The 25,649-nt window shown below is 43.3% G+C and overlaps 1 protein-coding gene across 1 annotated transcript in view; it reads right to left on the reverse strand.

The window, feature by feature from the left end:
- LOC137426654 (1-phosphatidylinositol 4,5-bisphosphate phosphodiesterase gamma-1-like) overlaps positions 1 to 25,199 on the reverse strand; it is a 170,900-nt gene extending 145,701 nt beyond the window's left edge. Inside the window, exons 1-6 of the mRNA XM_078779175.1 lie at positions 24,950 to 25,199; positions 22,231 to 22,460; positions 21,994 to 22,054; positions 21,735 to 21,866; positions 21,206 to 21,347; positions 1,417 to 1,501 (exon numbers count right to left, since the gene is read on the reverse strand). Of these exons, the coding sequence (XP_078635301.1) occupies positions 1,417 to 1,501; positions 21,206 to 21,347; positions 21,735 to 21,866; positions 21,994 to 22,054; positions 22,231 to 22,443 (633 nt within the window). The 5' untranslated portion in view covers positions 22,444 to 22,460; positions 24,950 to 25,199. The remainder of the gene's footprint in view (positions 1 to 1,416; positions 1,502 to 21,205; positions 21,348 to 21,734; positions 21,867 to 21,993; positions 22,055 to 22,230; positions 22,461 to 24,949) is intronic.
- Positions 25,200 to 25,649: the final 450 nt, after the last annotated feature.

Raw genomic sequence — 25,649 nt, forward strand, 5'->3', positions numbered from 1 at the left:
ATGGTGAGCCCGGGTGGTGTAGGCTTGGGCCAGGGACTCGGAGCTATGGATAAGCTTAGCAAGCCAGAAAATCCAGGATGGTGAGCCCGGGTGGTGTAGGCTTGGGCCAGGGACTCGGAGCTATGGATAAGCTTAGCAAGCCAGAAAATCCAGGATGGTGAGCCCGGGTGGTGTAGGCTTGGGCCAGGGACTCGGAGCTATGGATAAGCTTAGCAAGCCAGAAAATCCAGGCTGGTGAGCCTGGGTGGTGTAGGCCCCCAAGCAGTATACGGTACCAGATGGACAAAAAACAATGCAATAATGTCTTATTGAAGGAAATAAAATAATTATAAAACTCGCAACTCAAAAATGATTTCCTAATACACCAGGATATGTTGGAAATGAATGTGTCCCACTTCCCTACACCCCTCCAATACACCCTACCACAACACCCCTTCCATGCTACCCCAACAACCCTCCCCTGCATCCTGCCCCCCTCCCCTACAACAACACCCTCCCCTACACCCTACCACAACACCCCTTCCATACACCTCTCCCTTGCACCATACCCCAACACCCCTCCCATGCACCCTACTCCATACTCCAACATCCCTTCCATACACCCCACCCCTACACCTTACCCCAACACTTTACCCCAACACCCCTACACCTTACCCCAACACCCCTCCCCAGCACCCCTCCCCTACACGTCTCCCCAGCACCCCTCCCCACCACCCCTTCCCATCACCTCTCCCCAGCACTCCTCCCCAACACCCCTACACCTTACCCCAACACCCCTCCCCAGCACCCCTCCCAGCACCCTTCCCCTACACGTCTCCCCACCACGCCTTCCCATCACCTCTCCCCAGCACTCCTCCCCAACACCCCTACACCTTACCCCAACACCCCTCCCCAGCACCCCTCCCCAGCACACCTCCCCAGCACCATTAGCCATAACTTTACTCAAATAATTGCTTGCCAGGTCATCCATTCATCTACCCACATCCTGTAAGTAAACTCTGTAAACTGGAAATAATGGCCTTAAAAATATTTAAATCTTCATTTGTTTCAAGCATTCAACTGTGACTGACATCAGGTTGAGATTATGGAAAAATGTTGAGAAAGAGAAACCCCTCTCCCATCGTTACCCAAGACCACAATCCCCAAGAGGAATTTTTAATTTGGACACGTTTTGGACACGTTTTTGTGCCATTAGAGGAAACCTTAAAATAGAGACCGTGATGACAAGGTACGGAAAGGGTACCAATGATGAACACAATGTTGAAAGAATCATTCACAAACTTGGAAAAGTCAATGAATAGAAAATGAGAGAGAAACCGACAGGACTTGGATCAAAAGAGGTCACAACATGGACAGGTCACGTGGATAGTCTCAAATTTCATATAAACATCTTGTAGAAGAGAAAGAGAAACTCACCAGGAATTTGTCTCTTATGTAGCGAGTACTTGGAGCCTTGAAGTTTACATTTGGTAGAAATACCTTGAGATCCTTCAAGCTGATGCTGTAAGGCAAAGATAAACAAAGGTGAGCGGCACACAGAGCGTGTTATACATACAAGAATATAAACAAAGGTGAGGGGAACACACATGTTATACATACTAGAATATAAACAAAGGTGAGGAGCACACAGAGGGTGTTATACATACGAGAATATAAACAAAGGTGAGGGGTACACACAACATGTTATACATTCTAGAATATAAACAAAAGTGAGGGGCACACAGAGCGTGTTATACATACTAGAATATAAACAAAAGTGAGGGATACACAGGGGCACACATACTAGAATATAAACAAAAGTGAGGGGCACACAGAGCGTGTTATACATACTAGAATATAAACAAAAGTGAGGGGCACACAGAGCGTGTTATACATACTGGAATATAAACAAAGGTGAGGGGCACACAGAGCGTGTTATACATACTAGAATATAAACAAAAGTGAGGGGCACACAGAGCGTGTTATACATACGAGAAAATAAACAAAGGTGAGGGGCACACAGAGCGTGTTATACATACTGGAATATAAACAAAGGTGAGGGGCACACAGAGCGTGTTATACATACTGGAATATAAACAAAGGTGAGGGGAACACAGAGCGTTATACATACTAGAAAATAAACAAAGGTGAGGGGAACACAGAGCGTTGTACATACTAGAAAATAAACAAAGGTGAGGGGCACACAGAGCGTGTTATACATACTGGAATATAAACAAAGGTGAGGGGCACACAGAGCGTGTTATACATACTGGAATATAAACAAAGGTGAGGGGAACACAGAGCGTTATACATACTAGAAAATAAACAAAGGTGAGGGGAACACAGAGCGTTGTACATACTAGAAAATAAACAAAGGTGAGGGGCACACAGAGCGTGTTATACATACTGGAATATAAACAAAGGTGAGGGGCACACAGAGCGTGTTATACATACTAGAATATAAACAACGGTGAGGGGAACACAGAGCGTGTTATACATACTGGAATATAAACAAAAGTGAGGGGCACACAGAGCGTGTTATACATACTAGAATATAAACAAAAGTGAGGGGCACACAGAGCGTGTTATACATACTAGAATATAAACAAAAGTGAGGGGCACACAGAGCGTGTTATACATACTGGAATATAAACAAAGGTGAGGGGCACACAGAGCGTGTTATACATACTAGAATATAAACAAAAGTGAGGGGCACACAGAGCGTGTTATACATACTAGAATATAAACAAAAGTGAGGGGCACACAGAGCGTGTTATACATACTAGAAAATAAACAAAGGTGAGGGGCACACAGAGCGTGTTATACATACTGGAATATAAACAAAGGTGAGGGGCACACAGAGCGTGTTATACATACTAGAAAATAAACAAAGGTGAGGGGCACACAGAGCGTGTTATACATACTGGAATATAAACAAAGGTGAGGGGCACACAGAGCGTTATACATACTGGAATATAAACAAAGGTGAGGGGCACACAGAGCGTGTTATACATACTGGAATATAAACAAAGGTGAGGGGAACACAGAGCGTTATACATACTAGAAAATAAACAAAGGTGAGGGGAACACAGAGCGTTGTACATACTAGAAAATAAACAAAGGTGAGGGGAACACAGAGCGTGTTATACATACTGGAATATAAACAAAGGTGAGGGGAACACAGCGTGTTATACATACTCGAATATAAACAAAAGTGAGGGGCACACAGAGCGTGTTACACATACTGGAATATAAACAAAGGTGAGGAGCACACAGAGCGTGTTATACATACTGGAATATAAACAAAGGTGAGGGGCACACAGAGCGTGTTATACATACTGGAATATAAACAAAGGTGAGGAGCACACAGAGCGTGTTATACATACTCGAATATAAACAAAGGTGAGGGGAACACAGAGCGTGTTATACATACTGGAATATAAACAAAGGTGAGGGGCACACAGAGCGTGTTATACATACTGGAATATAAACAAAGGTGAGGGGCACACAGAGCGTGTTATACATACTGGAATATAAACAAAGGTGAGGGGCACACAGAGCGTGTTATACATACTGGAATATAAACAAAGGTGAGGGGCACACAGAGCGTGTTATACATACTAGAATATAAACAACGGTGAGGGGCACACAGAGCGTGTTATACATACTAGAATATAAACAAAGGTGAGGGGCACACACAACATGTTATACATACTAGAATATAAACAAAAGTGAGGGATACACAGAGCGTGTTATACATACTAGAATATAAACAAAAGTGAGGGATACACAGAGCGTGTGATACATACTAGAATATAAACAAAGGTGAGGGGAACACACATGTTATACATACTAGAATATAAACAAAGGTGAGGGGCACACAGAGCGTGTTATACATACTAGAATATAAACAAAAGTGAGGGATACACAGAGCGTGTTATATGTACTAGAATATAAACAAAAGTGAGGGATACACACAACATGTTATACATTCTAGAATATAAACAAAGGTGAGGGGCACACAGAGCGTGTTATACATACTAGAATATAAACAAAAGTGAGGGATACACAGAGCGTGTTATACGTACTAGAATATAAACAAAGGTGAGGGGCACACAGAGCGTGTTATACATACTAGAATATAAACAAAAGTGAGGGGCACACAGAGCGTGTTATACATACTAGAATATAAACAAAGGTGAGGGGCACACAGAGCGTGTTATACATACTAGAATATAAACAAAGGTGAGGGGCACACAGAGCGTGTTATACATACTAGAATATAAACAAAAGTGAGGGATACACAGAGCGTGTTATACATACTAGAATATAAACAAAAGTGAGGGATACACAGAGCGTGTTATACATTCGAGAATATAAACAAAAGTGAGGGGCACACAGAGCGTGTTATACATACTAGAATATAAACAAAGGTGAGGGGCACACAGAGCGTGTTATACATACTAGAATATAAACAAAGGTGAGGGGCACACAGAGCATGTTATACATACTAGAATATAAACAAAAGTGAGGGATACACAGAGCGTGTTATACATTCGAGAATATAAACAAAAGTGAGGGGCACACAGAGGGTGTTATACATACGAGAATATAAACAAAGGTGAGGGGTACACACAACATGTTATACATACTAGAATATAAACAAAGGTGAGGGGTACACACAACATGTTATCCATACTAGAATATAAACAAAGGTGAGGGGAACACAGAGCGTGTTATACATACGAGAATATAAACAAAGGTGAGGGGTACACACAACATGTTATCCATACTAGAAAATAAACAAAGGTGAGGGGCACACAGAGCGTGTTATACATACTGGAATATAAACAAAGGTGAGGGGCACACAGAGCGTGTTATACATACTGGAATATAAACAAAGGTGAGGGGCACACAGAGCGTTATACATACTAAAATATAAGGCCTGTTCACAGCCGGACACATGCACATACACACACGGACACACGGACACATGCACAGACACAAACACGTACACATGCACACACGGACACACAGATGGACGCAGCAACGGAGGCAGTCACAGAGGCAGGCACAAACACACACAGACACACACACGCACACGTACGAACACACACACAGACACACACACGGACACACACACACGGACACACGCACACGGACACACGCACGTACACACACGCGCGCAGCCACAGATGCAGGCACGGACACATACATGGACACATGCACGGACACACGCACGTACACACACGCGCGCAGCCACAGATGCAAGCACGGACACATACATGGACACATGCACAGACACACGCACGTACACACACGCGCGCAGCCACAGATGCAGGCACGGACACATACATGGACACATGCACGGACACACGCACGTACACACACGCGCGCAGCCACAGATGCAAGCACGGACACATACATGGACACATGCACAGACACACGCACGTACACACACGCGCGCAGCCACAGATGCAGGCACGGACACATACATGGACACATGCACGGACACACGCATGAACACACAAATCGAGATGTCTTACAGAGCTGCTCATTTTAACGTATATAAAAATATACCGTACACCATGTAAGGGAGGGGTTAGGCTAGGGGGTGGGGAGGGGGGAGGGGAGGGAGAGGGGGTAGGAGGGGGGAGGGGAGGGGGCGGAGGGGGAAGGGGAGGGGAGGGGGAGGAGGGGGAAGGGGAGGGGGGAGGGGAAGGTGAGGAGGGGGAATTTTTTAATTATCATATCATAATTATTATATTTTAATTCATAATTTAATTTATTATTAAATTCATTGAATTTAATTAAAGTTTAATTCATATCGCACAAAATCGACACAAAACACGATCGCACAAAAGGTGAAAAAACGCAGTCGCTTTTCGCTCTGAATTACGTGCAAACGCGTGACGTAAATCACCATCGCCCAATTCTCTTCAATTCGTGGAGGAGTCGTGGAGTGGTTGGTGTATGACCATGTGTTTGGGCCCTTCGGGGTCAGGATACATGTGTTTTGAATGACCATGTGCTTCAGCCTTGGGGTTGAAGTGCATGTGGATGCTAATGGGACAGTCTTGATAGACGGTGTGCCTTGGCCGTGGGGTCAAGGTGCACGTCCAAGACTGTTCAAATGTTTGCTTTTTTACCTTTTTTTATTATAAAAAAGGCAGGCTACGTTGCTGGCCTTAAAAGCATCACCATCGCCCAGCATCGAGTGCCAACCGAGATGGCGCCCGGTCGCTGCATCTCCACCTGTGTGGTGTGAATGGCAATGGTCATTCTATATATTTTCAGTTCAGTGGTCTGGCGGAGAGGATGGAACATCACGTGATCGCTCTGAGCGAATCAGCGAGCTGCTCTGGCACATGCTGAGATTCAGTGTATAATGTTCCTCGCTGAAATGCGCTGAGGAAAATATAAATAAAAACTATGGATCTCGTCATCGGAGATCATTTTTAGGTGGTCCATGTCCTTCCGGGGCCCAATGGCCATGTCTATGCCAAAAATCAAGTACGTGAGCCTCTCCGTTTAGGAGTCTATAGGTAACAACACACACACACACACACACACACACACACACACACACACACACACACACACACACACACACACACACTCACACACACACACACTTGTGTACACATACACCCACACGTACACACACACACACACACACTTGTATACACACACACACACACACACACACACACACACTTGTACACACACACACACACACACACACACACACACACACACACACACACTTGTACACGCACACTTGTACACACACACACTTGTACACACACACACTTGTACACACACACACATTGTACACACACACACATTGTACACACACACACATTGTACACACACACACACACACACACACACACACACACACACACACACACACACACACACATTAACCGATAAATAATTGCTCATTGCTAACATTGCTCATTTTAACCGATATAAGAATATACCGGACACCATGTAAATCCAGATATCTCAGAGCTGCTCATTTTAACCCACATAAGAATATACCGTACACCATGTAAATCCAGATATCTCAGAGCTGCTCATTTTAACCGATAAAAGAATAAACCGTACACCATGTAAATCCAGATATCTCACAGATCTGCTCATTTTAACCTATATAAGAATATACCGTACACCATGTAAATCCAGATATCTCACAGAACTGCTCATTTTGACCGATAAAAGAATAAACCGTACACCATGTAAATCCAGATATCTCACAGAGCTGCTCATTTAAACCGATATAAGAATATACCGTACACCATGTAAATCCAGATATCTCACAGAGCTGCTCATTTTAACCGATATAAGAATATACCGTACACCATGTAAATCCAGATATCTCACAGAGCTGCTCATTTTAACCGATATAAGAATATACCGTACACCATGTAAATCCAGATATCTCACAGAGCTGCTCATTTTAACCCATATAAAAATGTACCGTACACCATGTAAATCCAGATATCTCACAGATCTGCTCATTTTAACCTATATAAGAATATACCGTAAACCATGTAAATCTAGATATCTAACAGATCTGCTCATTTTAACCGATGTAATAATATACCGTACACCATGTAAATCCAGATATCTCACAGAGCTGCTCATTTAAACCGATATAAGAATATACCGTACACCATGTAAATCCAGATATCTCAGAGCTGCTCATTTTAACCCACATAAGAATATACCGTACACCATTGTAAATCCAGATATCTCAGAGCTGCTCATTTTAACCGATAAAAGAATAAACCGTACACCATGTAAATCCAGATATCTCACAGAGCTGCTCATTTTAACCCATATAAAAATGTACCGTACACCATGTAAATCCAGATATCTCACAGATCTGCTCATTTTAACCTATATAAGAATATACCGTACACCATGTAAATCCAGATATCTCACAGAGCTGCTCATTTTGACCGATAAAAGAATAAACCGTACACCATGTAAATCCAGATATCTCACAGAGCTGCTCATTTTAACCGATATAAGAATATACCGTACACCATGTAAATCCAGATATCTCACAGAGCTGCTCATTTTAACCGATAAAAGAATAAACCGTACACCTGTAAATCCAGATATCTCAAAGATCTGCTCATTTTAACCCATATAAAAATGTACCGTACACCATGTAAATCCAGATATCTCACAGCTCTGCTCATTTTAACCTATATAAAAATATACCGTACACCATGTAAATCTAGATATCTCACAGAGCTGCTCATTTTAACCGCAATAAAAATATACCGTACACCATGTAAATCCAGATATCTCACAGAGCTGCTCATTTTATCTTATATAAAAATATACCGTACACCATGTAAATCCAGATATCTCACAGAACTGCTCATTTAAACCGATATAAGAATATATCGTACACCATGTAAATCCAGATATCTCACAGATCTGCTCATTTTAACCTATATAAAAAATATACCGTACACCATGTAAATCCAGATATCTCACAGATCTGCTCATTTTATCCGATATAAAAATATACCATACACCATGTAAATCCAGATATCTCACAGGTCTGCTCATTTTAACCTCTATAAAAATGTACCATACACCATGTAAATCCAGATATCTCACAGGTCTGCTCATTTTAACCGATATAAGAATATACCGTACACTATGTAATTCTAGATATCTCACAGAGCTGCTCATTTTAACCGATATAAAAATATACCGTACACCATGTAAATCTAGATATCTCACAGATCTGCTCATTTTCACCTATATAATAATATACCGTACACCATGTAATTCTAGATATCTCACAGATCTGCTCATTTTAACCTCTATAAAAATGTACTGTACACCATGTAAATCCAGATATCTCACAGATCTGCTCATTTTAACCGATATAAAAATGTACCGTACAACATGTAAATCTAGATATCTAACAGATCTGCTCATTTTAACCGATATAATAATATACCGTACACCATGTAAATCTAGAAATCTCACAAAGCTGCTCATTTTAACCGATATAAAAATATACCGTGCACCATGTAAATCCAGATATCTCACAGAGCTGCTCATTTTAACCGATATGAGAATATACCGTACACCATGTAAATCCAGATATCTCACAGAGCTGCTCATTTTAACGGATATAAGAATATAGCGTACACCATGTAAATCCAGATATCTCACAGAGCTGCTCATTTTAACCCACATAGGAATATACCGTACACCATGTAAATCCAGATATCTCACAGAGCTGCTCATTTTAACCGATATAACAATATACCGTACACCATGTAAATCCAGACATCTCACAGAGCTGCTCATTTAAACCGACATAAAAATATACCGTACACCATGTAAATCCAGATTTCTCACAGAGCTGCTCATTTTAACCTATATAAGAATAAACCCGACACCATGTAATTCTAGATATCTCACAGATTTGCTCATTTTAACCTCTATAAAAATATACCATACACCATGTAAATCCAGATATCTCACAGATCTGCTCATTTTAACCTCTATAAAAATGTACCGTACACCATGTAAATCCAGATATCTCACAGATCTGCTCATTTTAACCGATATAAAAATATACCGTACAACATGTAAATCTAGATATCTAACAGATCTGCTCATTTTAACCTGTATAAAAATATACCGTACACCATGTAAATCTAGATATCTCACAGAGCTGCTCATTTTAACCGATATAAAAATATACCGTGCACCATGTAAATCCAGATATCTCACAGAGTTGCTCATTTTAACCAATATAAAAATATACCGTACACCATGTAAATCCAGATATCTCACAGAGCTGCTCATTTTAACCGATATAAGAATATACCGTACACCATGTAAATCCAGATATCTCACAGAGCTGCTCATTTTAACCGATATAAGAATATACCGTACACCATGTAAATCCAGATATCTCACAGAGCTGCTCATTTTAACCCACATCGGAATATACCGTACACCATGTAAATCCAGATATCTCACAGAGCTGCTCATTTTAACCGATATAAGAATATACCGTACACCTTGTAAATCCAGACATCTCACAGAGTTGCTCATTTCAACCGATATAAAAATATACCGTACACCATGTAAATCCAGATTTCTCACAGAGCTGCTCATTTTAACCTATATAAGAATAAACCCTACACCATGTAAATCCAGATATCTCACAGATCTGCTCATTTTAACCTATATAAAAATATTCCGTACACCATGTAAATCCAGATATCTCACAGATCTGCTCATTTTATCCTATATAAAAATATACCGTACACCATGTAAATCCAGATACCTCACATCTGCTCATTTTAACCTCGATAAAAATATACCGTACACCATGCAAATCCAGATATCTCACAGAGCTGCTCATTTTAACCTATTGTTGTGGATCTGCAGCCGGCCTTCTCCCCTTACCAAGGGGGGATAAGTCCCCTTGTCTTGACTGACCTGGCGCGACCCGGGACCTATCACGTCCCTTCCGGACAGCGCTAAATAGGGTTTCTGGACCAAATTCGCTGTTACCTAAGTACTAGCGCTGCCCTGGAAGCAAGGAAATAAGCCCCGCACGAACCACGTGTGTTGGTGATACGCCGAGTGGTTGCGTACACATGATCCCCGCCGTTATTAATTACTAGACCCGATTGGAGCGATCTTATTCGTACCACGCTTAGCCAATGGAGAAATCACAAAGGCGATCGAATTGGAAAGGAAAGGAAGAACAAATATGTTTAATTCTCATGCACGTATTTACAGCCAGGACGAAGAGACACAGGGAAATCCTTAAACAGTCTTATCCTTAAAGGAGAACGGACACGACCAAAACAACTTTGCAGATTTCGAAACATAAACATATCTTAAACACTTCTATTGAGTTCATTTCACAAATATCTTCGTGGTTTTATTAGAATTTGTCAAAATATCGCCGAACAAGCAAAGTCAGTTTTGTCAAAACCGCAAACCGGAAATGACGTTTGCGAAGTAACCCAGTTTTTCGTTCTTAAAGCCTTGTTGGCTTCGTGACGATCAGAACATCGCTTTGTTTTCGTTATGATCAGTTGGAATCATGCCCAGTCGTTGTGTGGCTGCTGCTAGTGCGTGCCCATACGTGCGGGGAGGTAAGTACATGGACATACGTACGTTGACGTACGTACCAAAAATAAGGCCTCACTGTCCGGAAGTTCGCATATCGCAGTTACGATTAATCGCAAATTAGTTTTCATGGCCAAGTATTCAATTTTCAAACCGCGAGGCAGAAACAACAAACACACGCGGTTCCATCGCTGTCGCTTGACTGTACGTGCAAAGAAAAATTAAAACTTGCATCGTTCCTTCGGTCTTCGCTCTCGTCCTTCGCCGTTCCTTCGCTCTCGTCCTTCGCTGTTCCTTCGTTCACGTACAAAACGTATGTGTTTGCTAAATAAATGGCCATAACTTGGTAACCACTTGTCCGATTAATAGCAAACCTTGAAAAGGCACATCCTCAGGTCCCCAGAAATATACCTGGCAAGTTTCACTTAGATCGGACCAGTGGTTGTCGAGAAACTGCGGTCACAGACATACACACAGACAGACACACAGACACACAGAGATTGCTTGCATTATAGAGAGTGCTATAATGATACAATTACAACTGATACACCTGCAGTGATGCACAATGTCAATAAAGTCGTATTTCGTTTCTGTGTTTCTATCCATTTCTTGCCTCACGGCACCGAACATTAATTAAATATTAGTTATGTATTCCATTGATCAGAAAAAGAAACTTTTTCAATTAAAAAAAGAGACATAAAAATGAATACCATTCAGTATTTTGGAGGCTTCCGAGATCAAAATTGATCGCCATTTTGTCTGTGTCCGACGATTTCTCTTCTTCACTCTCTGGACGGTATGGTTCGAATCTGTATGGGAGAATCGAGTGTGATTCCCCAAGATTATTAACTTTCTCTTCATTTTCCGCATCAGATTGGTCAGAAATAGCGCTGATATCCAGACTTACGCAACTATCGGAGTCGGTGTCTGCCATTGTTTACTATTGCGCAGTCACATCAGCTTCCTCCGATGACGTCACGCTGATAATGATAGTCATCACCAGATGCTGGCCGGCGCGAGAGAAATCGTCTGCTATTGGCATTTTAAAACTCGGATATCTCACGATTCACGCATGCTAGAGCATCAATTTTTGCGCCAAACTTAATCTTTTTGTTGCTACAATTAATTAATCTTAAGTATTTGATGTCTATACTCATGTCCGTTCCCCTTTAATACCCAGGACAAACGGGCCCGTCTCACACACACATTCACACGGGGATTGCAGATGGCAGGACGATGTTGATGGCAGGACCACGTCCCGTGGAGATGGAAGTAGGTGAAAGCAGGAACTCGTAGCGTGGCGCCTGAACGGAACGGTTATCTCGGGCGAACGGCAGGGAGCGGACTTTGGCGCGTGCTTTGTACGGCCAACGTCTCTTCTATCTCCTGGCGCACACGTTCTAATGCAAGGTCAAAATTAAACAACGGCGAGTGATGCACGTTTTTGTTTTTTTCTTTTTCTTTTTCTTTTTCTTTCTCTTTCTCTTTCTCTTTCTCTTTCTCTTTCTGTCTCTCTCTCTCTCTCTCTCTCTCTCTCTCTCTCTCTCTCTCTCTCTCTCTCTCTCTCTCTCTCTGCGCAAGTCCTCAAACAAGTCCTTTTGCGCCACTCGTGCAAGCCAGTCCTTCAAGTCCTGCCGTGTGCACGCGAGTCCTCTAAGTCCTTTCGAGGGCTTTTCACATGGGCTTATATAGCCCTGCCCCGCGAACCTTCTGGAACTCACCAGACTCCCTTTACCACGCCCTCTCACGCCATTCCGCTCGAGCTCTGATTGTCTGGTGGCTCTTACCGTCTCCCCCACGCTGCTCACCCCGACCCCGCGCCCCTCCTTCACCTTCCGAGGCCCTGCCTCGTGTTAGCTTGACTAGGGGACAGCCAAATGGGACGCGGGATGGATTACGCCCATAGAGGTAGAATTGGAGGGTGGACGCAAAATGAATGGAATGGCCTATTCTCCGGTCTTTACACAACGCAGGTACTAAGAGGGGAAATGGCCTATTCTTACACATACTAAGACATAACTATACTACAAATGGGCCTATATGTTGCTCGTGGAACTATATGAGGGGCAAACCGTTAGCATTTATTGACCTCAATGTGCAAATCTCAAAACCGTTGCACTATATAAGAATAAACCGTACACCATGTATATCCAGATATCTCACAGATCTGCTCATTTTAACCGATAAAAAAATATACCGTACACCATGTAAATCCAGATATCTCACAGGTCTGCTCATTTTAACCTCTATAAAAATATACCATACACCATGTAAATCCAGATATCTCAGAGCTGCTCATTTTAACCGATGTAAAAATATACCGTACACCATGTAAATCCAGATATCTCACAGAGCTGCTCATTTTAACCCACATAAGAATATACCGTACACCATGTAAATCCAGATATCTCAGAGCTGCTCATTTTAACCGATATAAAAATATACCGTACACCATCTAAATCCAGATATCTCACAGAGCTGCTCATTTTAACCGATATAAAAATATACCGTACACCATGTAAATCCAGATATCTCACAGATCTGCTCATTTTATCCTCTATAAAAATATACCGTACACCATGTAAATCCAGATACCTCACAGATCTGCTCATTTTAACCTATATAAAAACATACCGTACACCATGCAAATCCAGATATCTCACAGAGCTGCTCATTTTAACCTATTGTTGTGGATCTGCAACCGGCCTTCTCCCCTTACCAAGGGGGGATAAGTCCCCTTGTCTTGACTGACCTGGCACGACCCGGGACCTATCACGTCCCTTCCGGACAGCGCTAAATAGGGTTTCTGGACCAAATTCGCTGTTACCTAAGTACTAGCGCTGCCCTGGAAGCGAGGAAATAAGCCCCGCACGAACCACATGTGTTGGTGATACGCCGAGCGGTTGCGTACACGTGATCCGCGCCGTTATTAATTATTAGACCCGATTGGAGCGATCTTATTCGTACCACGCTTAGCCAATGGAGAAATCACAAAGGCGATCAAATTGGAAAGGAAAGGAAGAACAAATATGTTTAATTCTCATGCACGTATTTACAGCCAGGACGAAGAGACACAGGGAAATCCTTCAACAGTCTTATCCTTAATACCCAGGACAAACGGGCCCGTCTCACACACACACTCACACGGGGATTGCAGATGGCAGGACGATGTTGATGGCAGGACCACGTCCCATGGAGATGGAAGTAGGTGAAAGCAGGAACTCGTAGCGTGTCGCCTGAACGGAACGGTTATCTCGGGCGAACGGTAGGGAGCGGACTTTGGTGCAGCTGGCGCGTACTTTGTACGGCCAACGCCTCTTCTTCTATCTCCTGGCACACACGTTCTAATGCGAGGTCAAAGTTCAACAACGGTGAGTGATGCTCGTTCTTGTCTCGTCTGTCTGTCTCTCTTCTCTCTCTCTTTTTTTTCTCTTCTCTTCTCTTCTCTTCTCTTCTCTTCTCTTCTCTTCTCTCTCTCTCTCAACAAGTCCTTTCGCGCCACTGGTGCAAGCCAGTCCTTCAGGTCCTGCAGTGTGCACGCGAGTCCTTTAAGTCCTTTCGAGGGCTTTTCGCATGGGCTTATATAGCCCCGCCCCGCGAACCTTCTGGAACTCACCAGACTCCCTTTGCCACGCCCTCTCACGCCATTCCGCTCGAGCTCTGATTGGCTGGTGGCTCTTACCATCTCCCCCACGCCGCTCACCACGACCCCACGCCCCTCCTTCACCTTCCGAGGCCCTGCCTCGTGTTAGCTTGACGAGGGGACAGCCAAATGGGACGCGGGATGGATTACGCCCATAGAGGTAGAATTGGAGGGTGGACGCAAAATGAATGGAATGGCCTATTCTCCGGTCTTTACACAACGCAGGTACTAAGAGGGGAAATGGCCTATTCTTACACATACTAAGACATAACTATACTACAAATGGGCCTATATGTTGCTCGTGGAACTAACTAAGAGGGGCAAACCTTTAGCATTAATTGACCTCAATGTGCAAATCTCAAAACGTAGCACTATATAAGAATAAACCGTACACCATGTAAATCCACATATCTCACAGATCTGCTCATTTTAACCCATAAAAAAATATACCGTACACCATGTAAATCCAGATATCTCACAGAGCTGCTCATTTAAACCGATATAAGAATATACCGTACACCATGTAAATCCAGATATCTCACAGAGCTGCTAATTTTAACCCACATAAGAATATACCGTACACCATGTAAATCCAGATATCTCACAGAGCTGCTCATTTTAACCTATATAGGAATAAACCATACACCATGTAAATCCAGATATCTCACAGGTCTGCTCATTTTAACCTATATAAAAATATACCGTACACCATGTAAATCCAGATATCTCAGAGCTGCTCATTTTAACCGATATAAAAATATACCGTCCACCATGTAAACCCAGATATCTCACAGAGCTGCTCATTTTAACCCACATAAGAATATACCGTACACCATGTAAATCCAGATATCTCAGAGCTGCTCATTTTAACCAATATAAAAATATACCGTACACCATGTAAATCCAGATATCTCACAGAGCTGCTCATTTTAACCGATATAAGAATATACCGTACACCATGTAAATCCAGATATCTCACAGAGCTGCTCATTTAAACCGATATAAGAATATACCGTACACCATGTAAATCCAGATATCTCACAGAGCTGCTCATTTTAACCTATATAAGAATAAACCGTACACCATGTAAATCCAGATATCTCACAGTTCTGCTCATTTTAACCTATATAAAAATATACCGTACACCATGTAAATCCAGATATCTCAGAGCTGCTCATTTTAACCCACATAAGAATATACCGTACACCATGTAAATCCAGATATCTCAGAGCTGCTCATTTTAACCCACATAAGAATATACCATACACCATGCAAATCCAGATATCTCAGGGCTGCTCATTTTAACCCACATAAGAATATACCGTACACCATGTAAATCCAGATATCTCAGAGCTGCTCATTTTAACCCACATAAGAATATACCATACACCATGCAAATCCAGATATCTCAGGGCTGCTCATTTTAACCCACATAAGAATATACCGTACACCATGTAAATCCAGATATCTCAGAGCTGCTCATTTTATCCCACATAAGAATATACCGTACACCATGTAAATCCAGATATCTCAGAGCTGCTCATTTTAACCCACATAAGAATATACCGTACACCATGTAAATCCAGATATCTCAGAGCTGCTCATTTTAACCCACATAAGAATATACCGTACACCATGTAAATCCAGATATCTCAGAGCTGCTCATTTTAACCCACATAAGAATATACCGTACACCATGTAAATCCAGATATCTCACAGATCTGCTCATTTTAACCTGTATAAAAATATACCATACACATGGTAAATCGAGTGAACGAGAGGTTGCCCCAGGGGGGTTCGATAAACATTTAGTCATTAAGGGAATATTGTAGATTAAATTCCGATTTTAATTTTACCGAAATATTCAGGACAGATGTCATTTCGTTGCAGACACATGACACACACATGACAGTGAATATCATTCCGTTTATAAAAAATCATCTAATTTAATTAATTTCCGATATCAGGTGATTCTTCAACCAGGACGACGTATGTTAGGGTTCATTGGTTTGTAACAAAGTAAACGCTCGAATGGATATATGATCGGAACAGATCCTATTCCTTGTTCATTCGGGTTAGAAAAGAGAAAGTTTATGGGATCTGGTCAATTCCAAACCGGGAGCTAATCCGAAAGCAAATGTTATAATTAAACTGAGAAATGGAAGCAAATCTGCAGTATTTCGGGCCAAGCCATCACATGCACGCGATGCAACTGGTGTGGGACTTGTGGGACGATCGGGTGGAGATTGAACAGAAAATATGCAAAGATTCCTTATCTTGGAAACACAGAAACTTAGAGGAAGGTCCTGCGACCTAGAAAAAGAAAAAACAACAAACATTTGACATCCCACACACACACACACACACACATTGCGACGAGGTCAAATTGTGTTTAAATGTGTGTGTGTGTGTGTGTGTGTGTGTGTGTGTGTGTGTGTGTGTGTGTGTGTGTGTGTGTGTGTGTGTGTTCAAGTGTACGGGTGTGGACACGTGTATGTTTGAGTGGACCTTTGTGTATGCGTGTGTGTACATGTGAAATGTGTGTGCATGTATGTATCAGAGTGTACGTGTGGACGCATATGTGCAAGTGTTATTGTGTATGTGTGTCTGTACCTGTGTACACGTGTGAATTAGAGTGTATGTGTGTACACGTGTGTACTAGAGTGTTCGTGTGTTTACATATGTATACTAATGTACGTGTGTTTCCATCTGTATATTAGTGTACATGTGTTTACATATGTGTATTATTGTACGCGTGTTTACATATGTACATTAGTGTACGTGTGTTTACATATGTACATAAGTGTACGTGTGTTTACATATGTACATTAGTGTACGTGTGTTTACATATGTATATTAGTGTACGTGTGTTTACATATGTATATTAATGTACGTGTGATTACATATGTATATTAGTGTACGTGTGTTTCCATATGTATATTAGTGTACGTGTGTTTACATATGTGTATTATTGTAAGGGGTGTTTACATATGTACATTAGTGTACGTGTGTTTACATATGTACATTAGTGTACGTGTGTTTACATATGTATATTAGTGTGCGTGTGTTTACATATGTATATTAATGTACGTGTGATTACATATGTATATTAGTGTGCGTGTGTTTACATATGTATATTAGTGTACGTGTGTTTACATGCGTATATTAGTGTGCGTGTGTTTACATATGTATATTAGAGTGTACGTGTGTTTACAAATGTATCTTAGAATGTTCGTGTATTTACATATGTATATTCGTGTACGTTTGTGGACATATGTATGTTAGAGTGTTCTTGTGTTTACATATGTATCTTAGAATGTTCGTGTGTTTACATATGTATATTCGTGTACGTTTGTGGACATATGTATATTAGAGTGTTCTTGTGTTTACATATGTATATTGGAGTGTTTGTGTGTTTAAAAAAGGTATATTAGAGTGTTCGTGTGTTTACATATGTATATTTGTGTACGTTTGTGGACATATGTATATTAGAGTGTTCTTGTGTTTACATTTGTATATTGGAGTGTTTGTGTGTTTAAAAAAGGTATATTAGAGTGTTCGTGTGTTTACATATGTATATTAGAGTACGTTTTTGCACACATGTATATTAGAGTGTTCGTGTGTTTACATATGTATATTAGAGTGTTTGTGTGTTTACATATGTATATCAGAGTATTTGTGTGTTTTTTGGGGGGGTTTTTTGTATACAGAATCGAGGCTCGTGAAAGCTAACATTTATTTCACAAACAAATCAAACAGACAAACAAAATATATAAAAGGAGGGAGCGGTAGACAAGATGGGGAGAGAAGGGGAAGCACGCAAACACATTTGAGAGCAGGGACATCGGGAGATGTGTGGGAGGGAGAGGGCTTGGGGGGAGGAGGCGTGGGAAGGGAGGGGGAGGGAGAGGTATAAAACACAAGGACACCAAGGACTTCCCAGACAGAAGTTGGTATTTCAAAAAAGTGGATTTGGGGTGAAATTAGCAGGGGTAGAAAAGATCAAGGTTTTGGATGGGGGATGCGTTCTTACGGTTAAACTCTTATGGTTAAACATAAACTCTAATATACATACATTACATATGTATATTAGAGTGTTCGTGTGTTTACATATGTATATTAGTGTACGTGTGTTTACATATGTATATTAGTGTGTTTGTGTGTTTACATATGTTTATCAGAGTGTTTGTGTGTTTACATATGTATATTAGTGTATGTGTGTTTACATATGTATATTGTGTGTTTACATATGTATATCCGAGTGTTCGTGTGTTTAGATATGTATGACCAAAAGTATGCAGACACCCCTTCTAATTCGTGGATTCGGCTATTTTAGCCACATCCATTACTGACAGGTGTATATAATCAGGCACACAGCTATGCAATCTCCATAGACAAACATTGGCAGTAGAATGGGCCGTACAGAAGAGCTCAGTGACTTTCGATGTGGCACCATCATCGGATGCCACCTTTCCAACAAGTCAGTTCGTCAAATTTCTGCCCTGCTAGAGCTGCCCCTGTCAAATGTAAGTGTCATTATTGTGAAGTGGAAACGTCTAGGAGCAACAACAGCTCAGCCATGAAGTGGTAGGCCACACAAGCTCACAGAACGGGACAGCAGAGTGCTGAAGCATGTAGCACGTAAAAATCGCCTGTCCTTGGTTGCCGCACTCACTACCGAGTTCCAAAGTGCCTCTGGAAGCAACGTCAGCACAACAACTGTTCGTCAGGAGCTTCATGAAATGGGTTTCCATGACCGAGCAGCAGCACACAAGCCGAAGATCACCATGTGCAATGCCAAGCGTCGGCTGGAGTGGTGTAAAGCTCGTCGCCATTGGACTCTGGAGCAGTGGAACCACATACTCTGGAGTGATGGATCACGCTTCACCATCTTGCAGTCCGACGGACGAATCTGGGTTTGGCAGATGCCAGGAGAACGCTGTCTGCCCGAATGCATAATGCCAACTGAAAAGTTTGGTGGAGGAGGAATATTGGTCTGGGGCTGTTTTTCATGTTTTGGGTTAGGCCCCTTTGTTCCAGTGAAGGGAAATCTTAACGCTACAGCTTACAATGACATTCTAGAAGCTAGACGATTGTGTGCTTCCAACTTTGTGGCAACAGTTTGGGGAAGGCCCTTTCCTGTTTCAGCACTACAGTGGCCCTGTGCACGAAGCGAGGTCGATATAGAAATGGTTTGTCGAGATTGCTGTTGAAGAACTTGACTGGCCTGTACAGAGCCCGGACCTCAACCCCATCGAACACCTTTGGTATGAATTGAAACGCCGACTGCGAGCCAGGCCTATTCGCCCAACATCAGTACACGACCTCACTAATGCTCGTAGCTGAGTGGAAACAAATCCTGGCAGCAAAGTTCCAACAACTAGTGGAAAGCCTTCCCAGAATAGTGGAGGCTTATAGCAGCAAAGGGGGATGAGGGGGGGGCAACTCCATATTAATGCCCATGATTTTGGAATGAGATGTTCGATGTTTTGGTGTCCACATACTTTTGGTCATGTAGTGTACGTATATTACAGTGTACGTGTGTGTACATGTGTGTACTGGAGTGCATGTGTGTGCTATGTGTATTCGAGTATACGTGAGTACACATATGTGAACTGGAGTGTTCATGTTTTCATATGTGTAATAGAGTGTACGTGAGTGTGTGTGTGTGTGTATGTGTGTGTGTGTGTACAAGTGTGTGTGTGTGTGTGTGTGTGTGTGTGTACAAGTGTGTGTGTGTGTGTGTGTACAAGTGTGTGTGTGTGTGTGTGTGTGTACAAGTGTGTTGTGTGTGTGTATGTGTGTGTGTGTGTGTGTGTGTGTGCAAGTGTGTGTGTACAAGTGTGTGTGTTCGTGTGTGTGTGTGTGTGTGTGTGTGTGTGTGTGTGTGTGTGTATGTGTGTGTGTGTGTACAAGTGTGTGTGTGTGTGTGTGTGTGTGTGTACAAGTGTGTGTGTGTGTGTACAAGTGTGTGTGTGTGTGTGTGTGTGTGTGTGTGTGTGTGTGTGTGTGTGTGTGTGTGTGTGTACAAGTGTGTGTGTACAAGTGTGTGTGTGTGTGTGTACAAGTGTGTGTGTGTGTGTACAAGTGTGTGTGTATGTGTGTGTGTGTGTGTGTGTGTGTGTGTACAAGTGTGTGTGTGTGTGTACAAGTGTGTGTGTGTGTGTGTGTGTGTGTGTGTGTGTGTGTGTGTGTGTGTGTGTGTGTGTGTGTGTGTGTGTGTGTGTGTGTGTGTGTGTGTGTGTACTTCCATCTTCAGTTGCCTAGTTTCTGAGGCATGAAATGCACCAGGTGGGTTACAATTGATTTGCACTGGTACTCAGGGCACCGGCACACAATGGTCTAAAGTTAAGATCCACAAGGAGAGGAAGCAGACAACAAGCAGGTAAAAATCATTTCAGCCAAGTCACGTTATGGTACAAAAAAGGTATTTCGAAGCTCCACCTGCCAGCTTTAGTCCGATCCATGGTGTAGAATTGCTTCCTCAACCACCTTTCAATTTGCAGCGGACTCGAGGAGTTCCGCGTGTCCTTCACTATCCACCTGAGGCCCAAGATCCATGTTTGCACATCCTCATGGTTCTGACCTGATGGAAGATAACGTTTAATAATGGAAAACACAAGGAAGCAAAATCAATCCGCATGGGAATGACGTCGGGATTGCGGAAAATGCACACCTCGATATGAGGGGATCACAGGTGAAACGATGAATCACCTTCTCCACCACAACTAAATTTACTTCCTATACAATCGTCTCTTCCAGGTAACAATGATCTATTGTTTACCTTTCGCTAATCTATCACCTGGTGCCCAAAGGTAATTAACATCGTTGTCTTCACTTCACCTGCCCTTAATGCTCAACATCTTCATCAATCCTCTTCACCTCATTAGTCTGCTCTCCTACCTGTATTTATTACCTGTCCAGTTTGTCTTTACCTTAGTATGCATTAAATCCTCCCTCCGACCGATCCCACCTGCAATCGTCACAAACTTGAGGCGGAACTCGGAGCCGTGAAGGACAACAAAGCACATGGAGGGTTCGCAGTCGTCAGGTGTGCGTTCGGAGTACACACCTCGTCGAACCTCCCGCACCTCACGTAGATCCACTGAAAGTGCAAGGTGAGCAGAGTGTGAAACATCACAATGTCACGTGACAATGAACTTGAGGCGACACACATCACGTGCAGAGACTCTTTGACTCCCGACGAGTCCATCTCGGACCTACAAGCGTACCTGTGCCCTCCACTCGGTCAGCCGTGCGACTCCAGATAAGCTGCCTGGTCTCCAGTATCACCTGGTGCCCAAAGGAACGACAATCAAACACGCGACGCAGTATAAAGTTCACCTGCATTTACTTGCCGTCACCGAGTTCAAGCACAAATGGTTACCACCAGAGATTGGAGGATGCACAGGTGATGCAACCTGTGCACCTGCAAGACCGAGGACGATAACCTGAGGTTCACTAAATACCTGAAAGGTTCGTCTCTCAGGGCGACCCCTGCGACCTGATAAGAGCGTCATGACGGCGCCGAGCTCCAGCGTCCGCATGAGTTTCACCTCCTCAGCTTGGACGAGGGCCGCTCGTCGTGCTTCAGTGTCTCCGCCACCCCCAGTCGGAAGAGAAGCCATGAAACTTCCGTTGGTGCTTCCACCCAGCGATACTCGGGTGTTGTGTCCGGCCATGACCAGAGACCGTCAACCTGCAAACAGATACACCTCATTTTGTTATTCCCATTCCCACCATTCTTCTTCTTCAAAACCATTTTCTCTTTTCGACATATTCCTCCTAATCTGCTCCTCCTTGTCTTATCCCCCTCCATAATCTTGCTTTGTTTAGAACTCTTCACCCTGCACCCTCACCTCTTTAGAACTCGTCACCCTGCACACTCACCTCTTTAGAACTCGTCACCCTGCACACTCACCTCTTTAGAACTCTTCACCCTGCACCCTCACCTCTTTAGAACTCGTCACCCTGCACACTCACCTCTTTAGAACTCGTCACCCTGCACCCTCACCTCTTTAGAACTCGTCACCCTGCACACTCACCTCTTTAGAACTCGTCACCCTGCACACTCACCTCTTTAGAACTCGTCACCCTGCACCCTCATCCTCTTTAGAACTCGTCACCCTGCACCCTCACATCTTTAGAACTCTTCACCCTGCACCCTCACATCTTTAGAACTCTTCACCCTGCACCCTCACCTCTTTAGAACTCTTCACCCTGCACCCTCACCTCTTTAGAACTCTTCACCCTGCACCCTCACCTCTTTAGAACTCGTCACCCTGCACACTCACCTCTTTAGAACCCTTCATCCTGCATTCTCACCTCCTGAGAACCCTTCACCCTCACCTCTTTAGAACTCTTCACCCTGCACCCTCACCTCTTTAGAACTCTTCACCCTGCACACTCACCTCTTTACAACTCGTCACCCTGCACCCTCACGTCTTTAGAACTCTTCACCCTGCACCCTCACCTCTTTAGAACTCATCACCCTGCACACTCACCTCTTTAGAACTCTTCACCCTGCACACTCACCTCTTTAGAACTCTCCATCCTGCACCCTCACCTCTTTAGAACTCTTCATCCTGCACCCTCACCTCTTTAGAACTCGTCACCCTGCACCCTCACCTCTTTAGAACTCGTCACCCTGCACCCTCACGTCTTTAGAACTCTTCACCCTGCACCCTCACCTCTTTAGAACTCGTCACCCTGCACACTCACCTCTTTAGAACTCGTCACCCTGCACCCTCACCTCTTTAGAACTCTTCACCCTGCACCCTCACCTCTTTAGAACTCTTCATCCTGCACCCTCACCTCTTTAGAACTCTTCACCCTGCACACTCACCTCTTTAGAACTCTTCATCCTGCATCCCATGGTTGACTCAGCCTGTCATCCTTCTGAGGTCGGCAAAATGAGGGTTAGGGTTGTTAGGGTTATGGTTAGGTTGGGGTTAGGGTTGTTACGGTTAGGATGGGGGTTAGAGTTGTTAGGGTTAAGGTTAGGATGGGGGTTAGGGTTGTTATGGTTAAATGGGGGTTAGGTTTGTTAGGGTTAGGATGGGGGTTAGGGTTAGGATGGGGGTTAGGGTTATGGTTAAATGGGGGTTAGGTTTGTTAGGGTTAGGATGGGGGTTCGGGTTAGGATGGGGGTTAGGGTTGTTATGGTTAAATGGGGGTTAGGTTTGTTAGGGTTAGGATGGGGGTTAGCGTTAGGATGGGGGTTAGGGTTGTTATGGTTAAATGGGGGTTAGGGTTAGGATGGGGGTTAGCGTTAGGATGGGGGTTAGGGTTGTTATGGTTAAATGGGGGTTAGGTTTGTTAGGGTTAGGATGGGGGTTAGCGTTAGGATTGGGGTTAGGGTTGTTATGGTTAAATGGGGGTTTGGGTTAGGATGGGGGTTAGCGTTAGGATGGGGGTTAGGGTTGTTATGGTTAAATGGGGGTTAGCGTTAGGATGGGGGTTAGCGTTAGGATGGGGGTTAGGGTTGTTATGGTTAAATGGGGGTTAGGTTTGTTAGGGTTAGGATGGGGGTTAGCGTTAGGATGGGGGTTGGGGTTGTTATGGTTAAATGGGGGTTAGGTTTGTTAGGGTTAGGATGGGGGTTAGGGTTGTTATGGTTAAATGGGGGTTAGGGTTGTTAGGGTTAGGATGGGGGTTAGCGTTAGGATGGGGGTTAGGGTTGTTATGGTTAAATGGGGGTTAGGGTTAGGATGGGGGTTAGGGTTGTTATGGTTAAATGGGGGTTAGGGTTGTTATGGTTAAATGGGGGTTAGGGTTGTGGGGGTTAGCGGATGGGTCCACTGTGCAGACCTTATAATTATATATGTAAAGTTCATGACTAGAGGGATGAAACACTTGTTAATCAGCGACAGCCAGGAGGTTGAACTCTGAAACGTATACCTATGACAGACAGTCAGACAACACGTACGGACACGGACACGTATGTACAAAGACCCTAAAGCATTTTCTGTAATCGCCCCATTCCATCACATGACCTTCCTTGGCCAAAGCACAGAAAGCCGATCTGCCAACGGGTAACATCTGCACCGAATCAACACCACACACAGCACCACCCCACTGTCTTCTTCCTCTCTGCCCATTTCTTTGTCTTGTACTTGTAGCGGAGAATGGACAAAAACAGAATAGTTAATATACAAGCGGGAAAGATCTGGTGAATGTCCTACTCACCCAGCAATGTACCTTTCATCCAGTGCCTCACTCTGTTGCTGGGGCAGTCACCTGTGGAGTCCCCTCAAACTCCGTCACACACATCACCTTCCACCTTTTACACTCTTCTCCCTCAGACCTTCTTGTCCTTTCTCTCCTCACCTTCTCCTCCAATAGCCACGCCCCTTTCGCGTTCGCCGATCTCGCTCCGCAACTTTCCCCAATCACACTCCGTCCCCTTCACGTCCCTCTCGCGGCTCCTCTTCCTCACGAATCGGTCAAACAGAACAGAATCTTTTCCCGCTCTGCGCCAATAACTCGACCACGTGAAGGACTCCGCGAAATACATGCACCACGTTATCGGTGTGGTGGTCACGTGATTATCCCTTAACATGCCACTGCCACCGGAGACGTGACATGACATTCAGCATCGGCGTGTCACTCCCTTCAAGGATGGTGTTTTGAACAAGAAATGCAACACCAAGAAATAACAAGAAAGAACAAGGAACTACAAAACACAACACGAAACAACAAGAAACAACACGAAACAACAAGAAACAACAAGGAACAACAAAACACAACAAGGAACAACAAGAAACAAAACACAACAAGGAATAACAAGGAACAACAAGAAACAACAAGGAACAACAAAACACAACAAGAACAACAAGGAACAACAAAACACAACACAAAACAACAAGGAACCACAAGAAACAACAAG

This window comes from Myxine glutinosa, chromosome 5 (genome assembly GCF_964187855.1).
Source record: "Myxine glutinosa chromosome 5, kmMyxGlut1.1, whole genome shotgun sequence".
In the NCBI taxonomy this organism is placed as follows: domain Eukaryota; kingdom Metazoa; phylum Chordata; class Myxini; order Myxiniformes; family Myxinidae; genus Myxine; species Myxine glutinosa.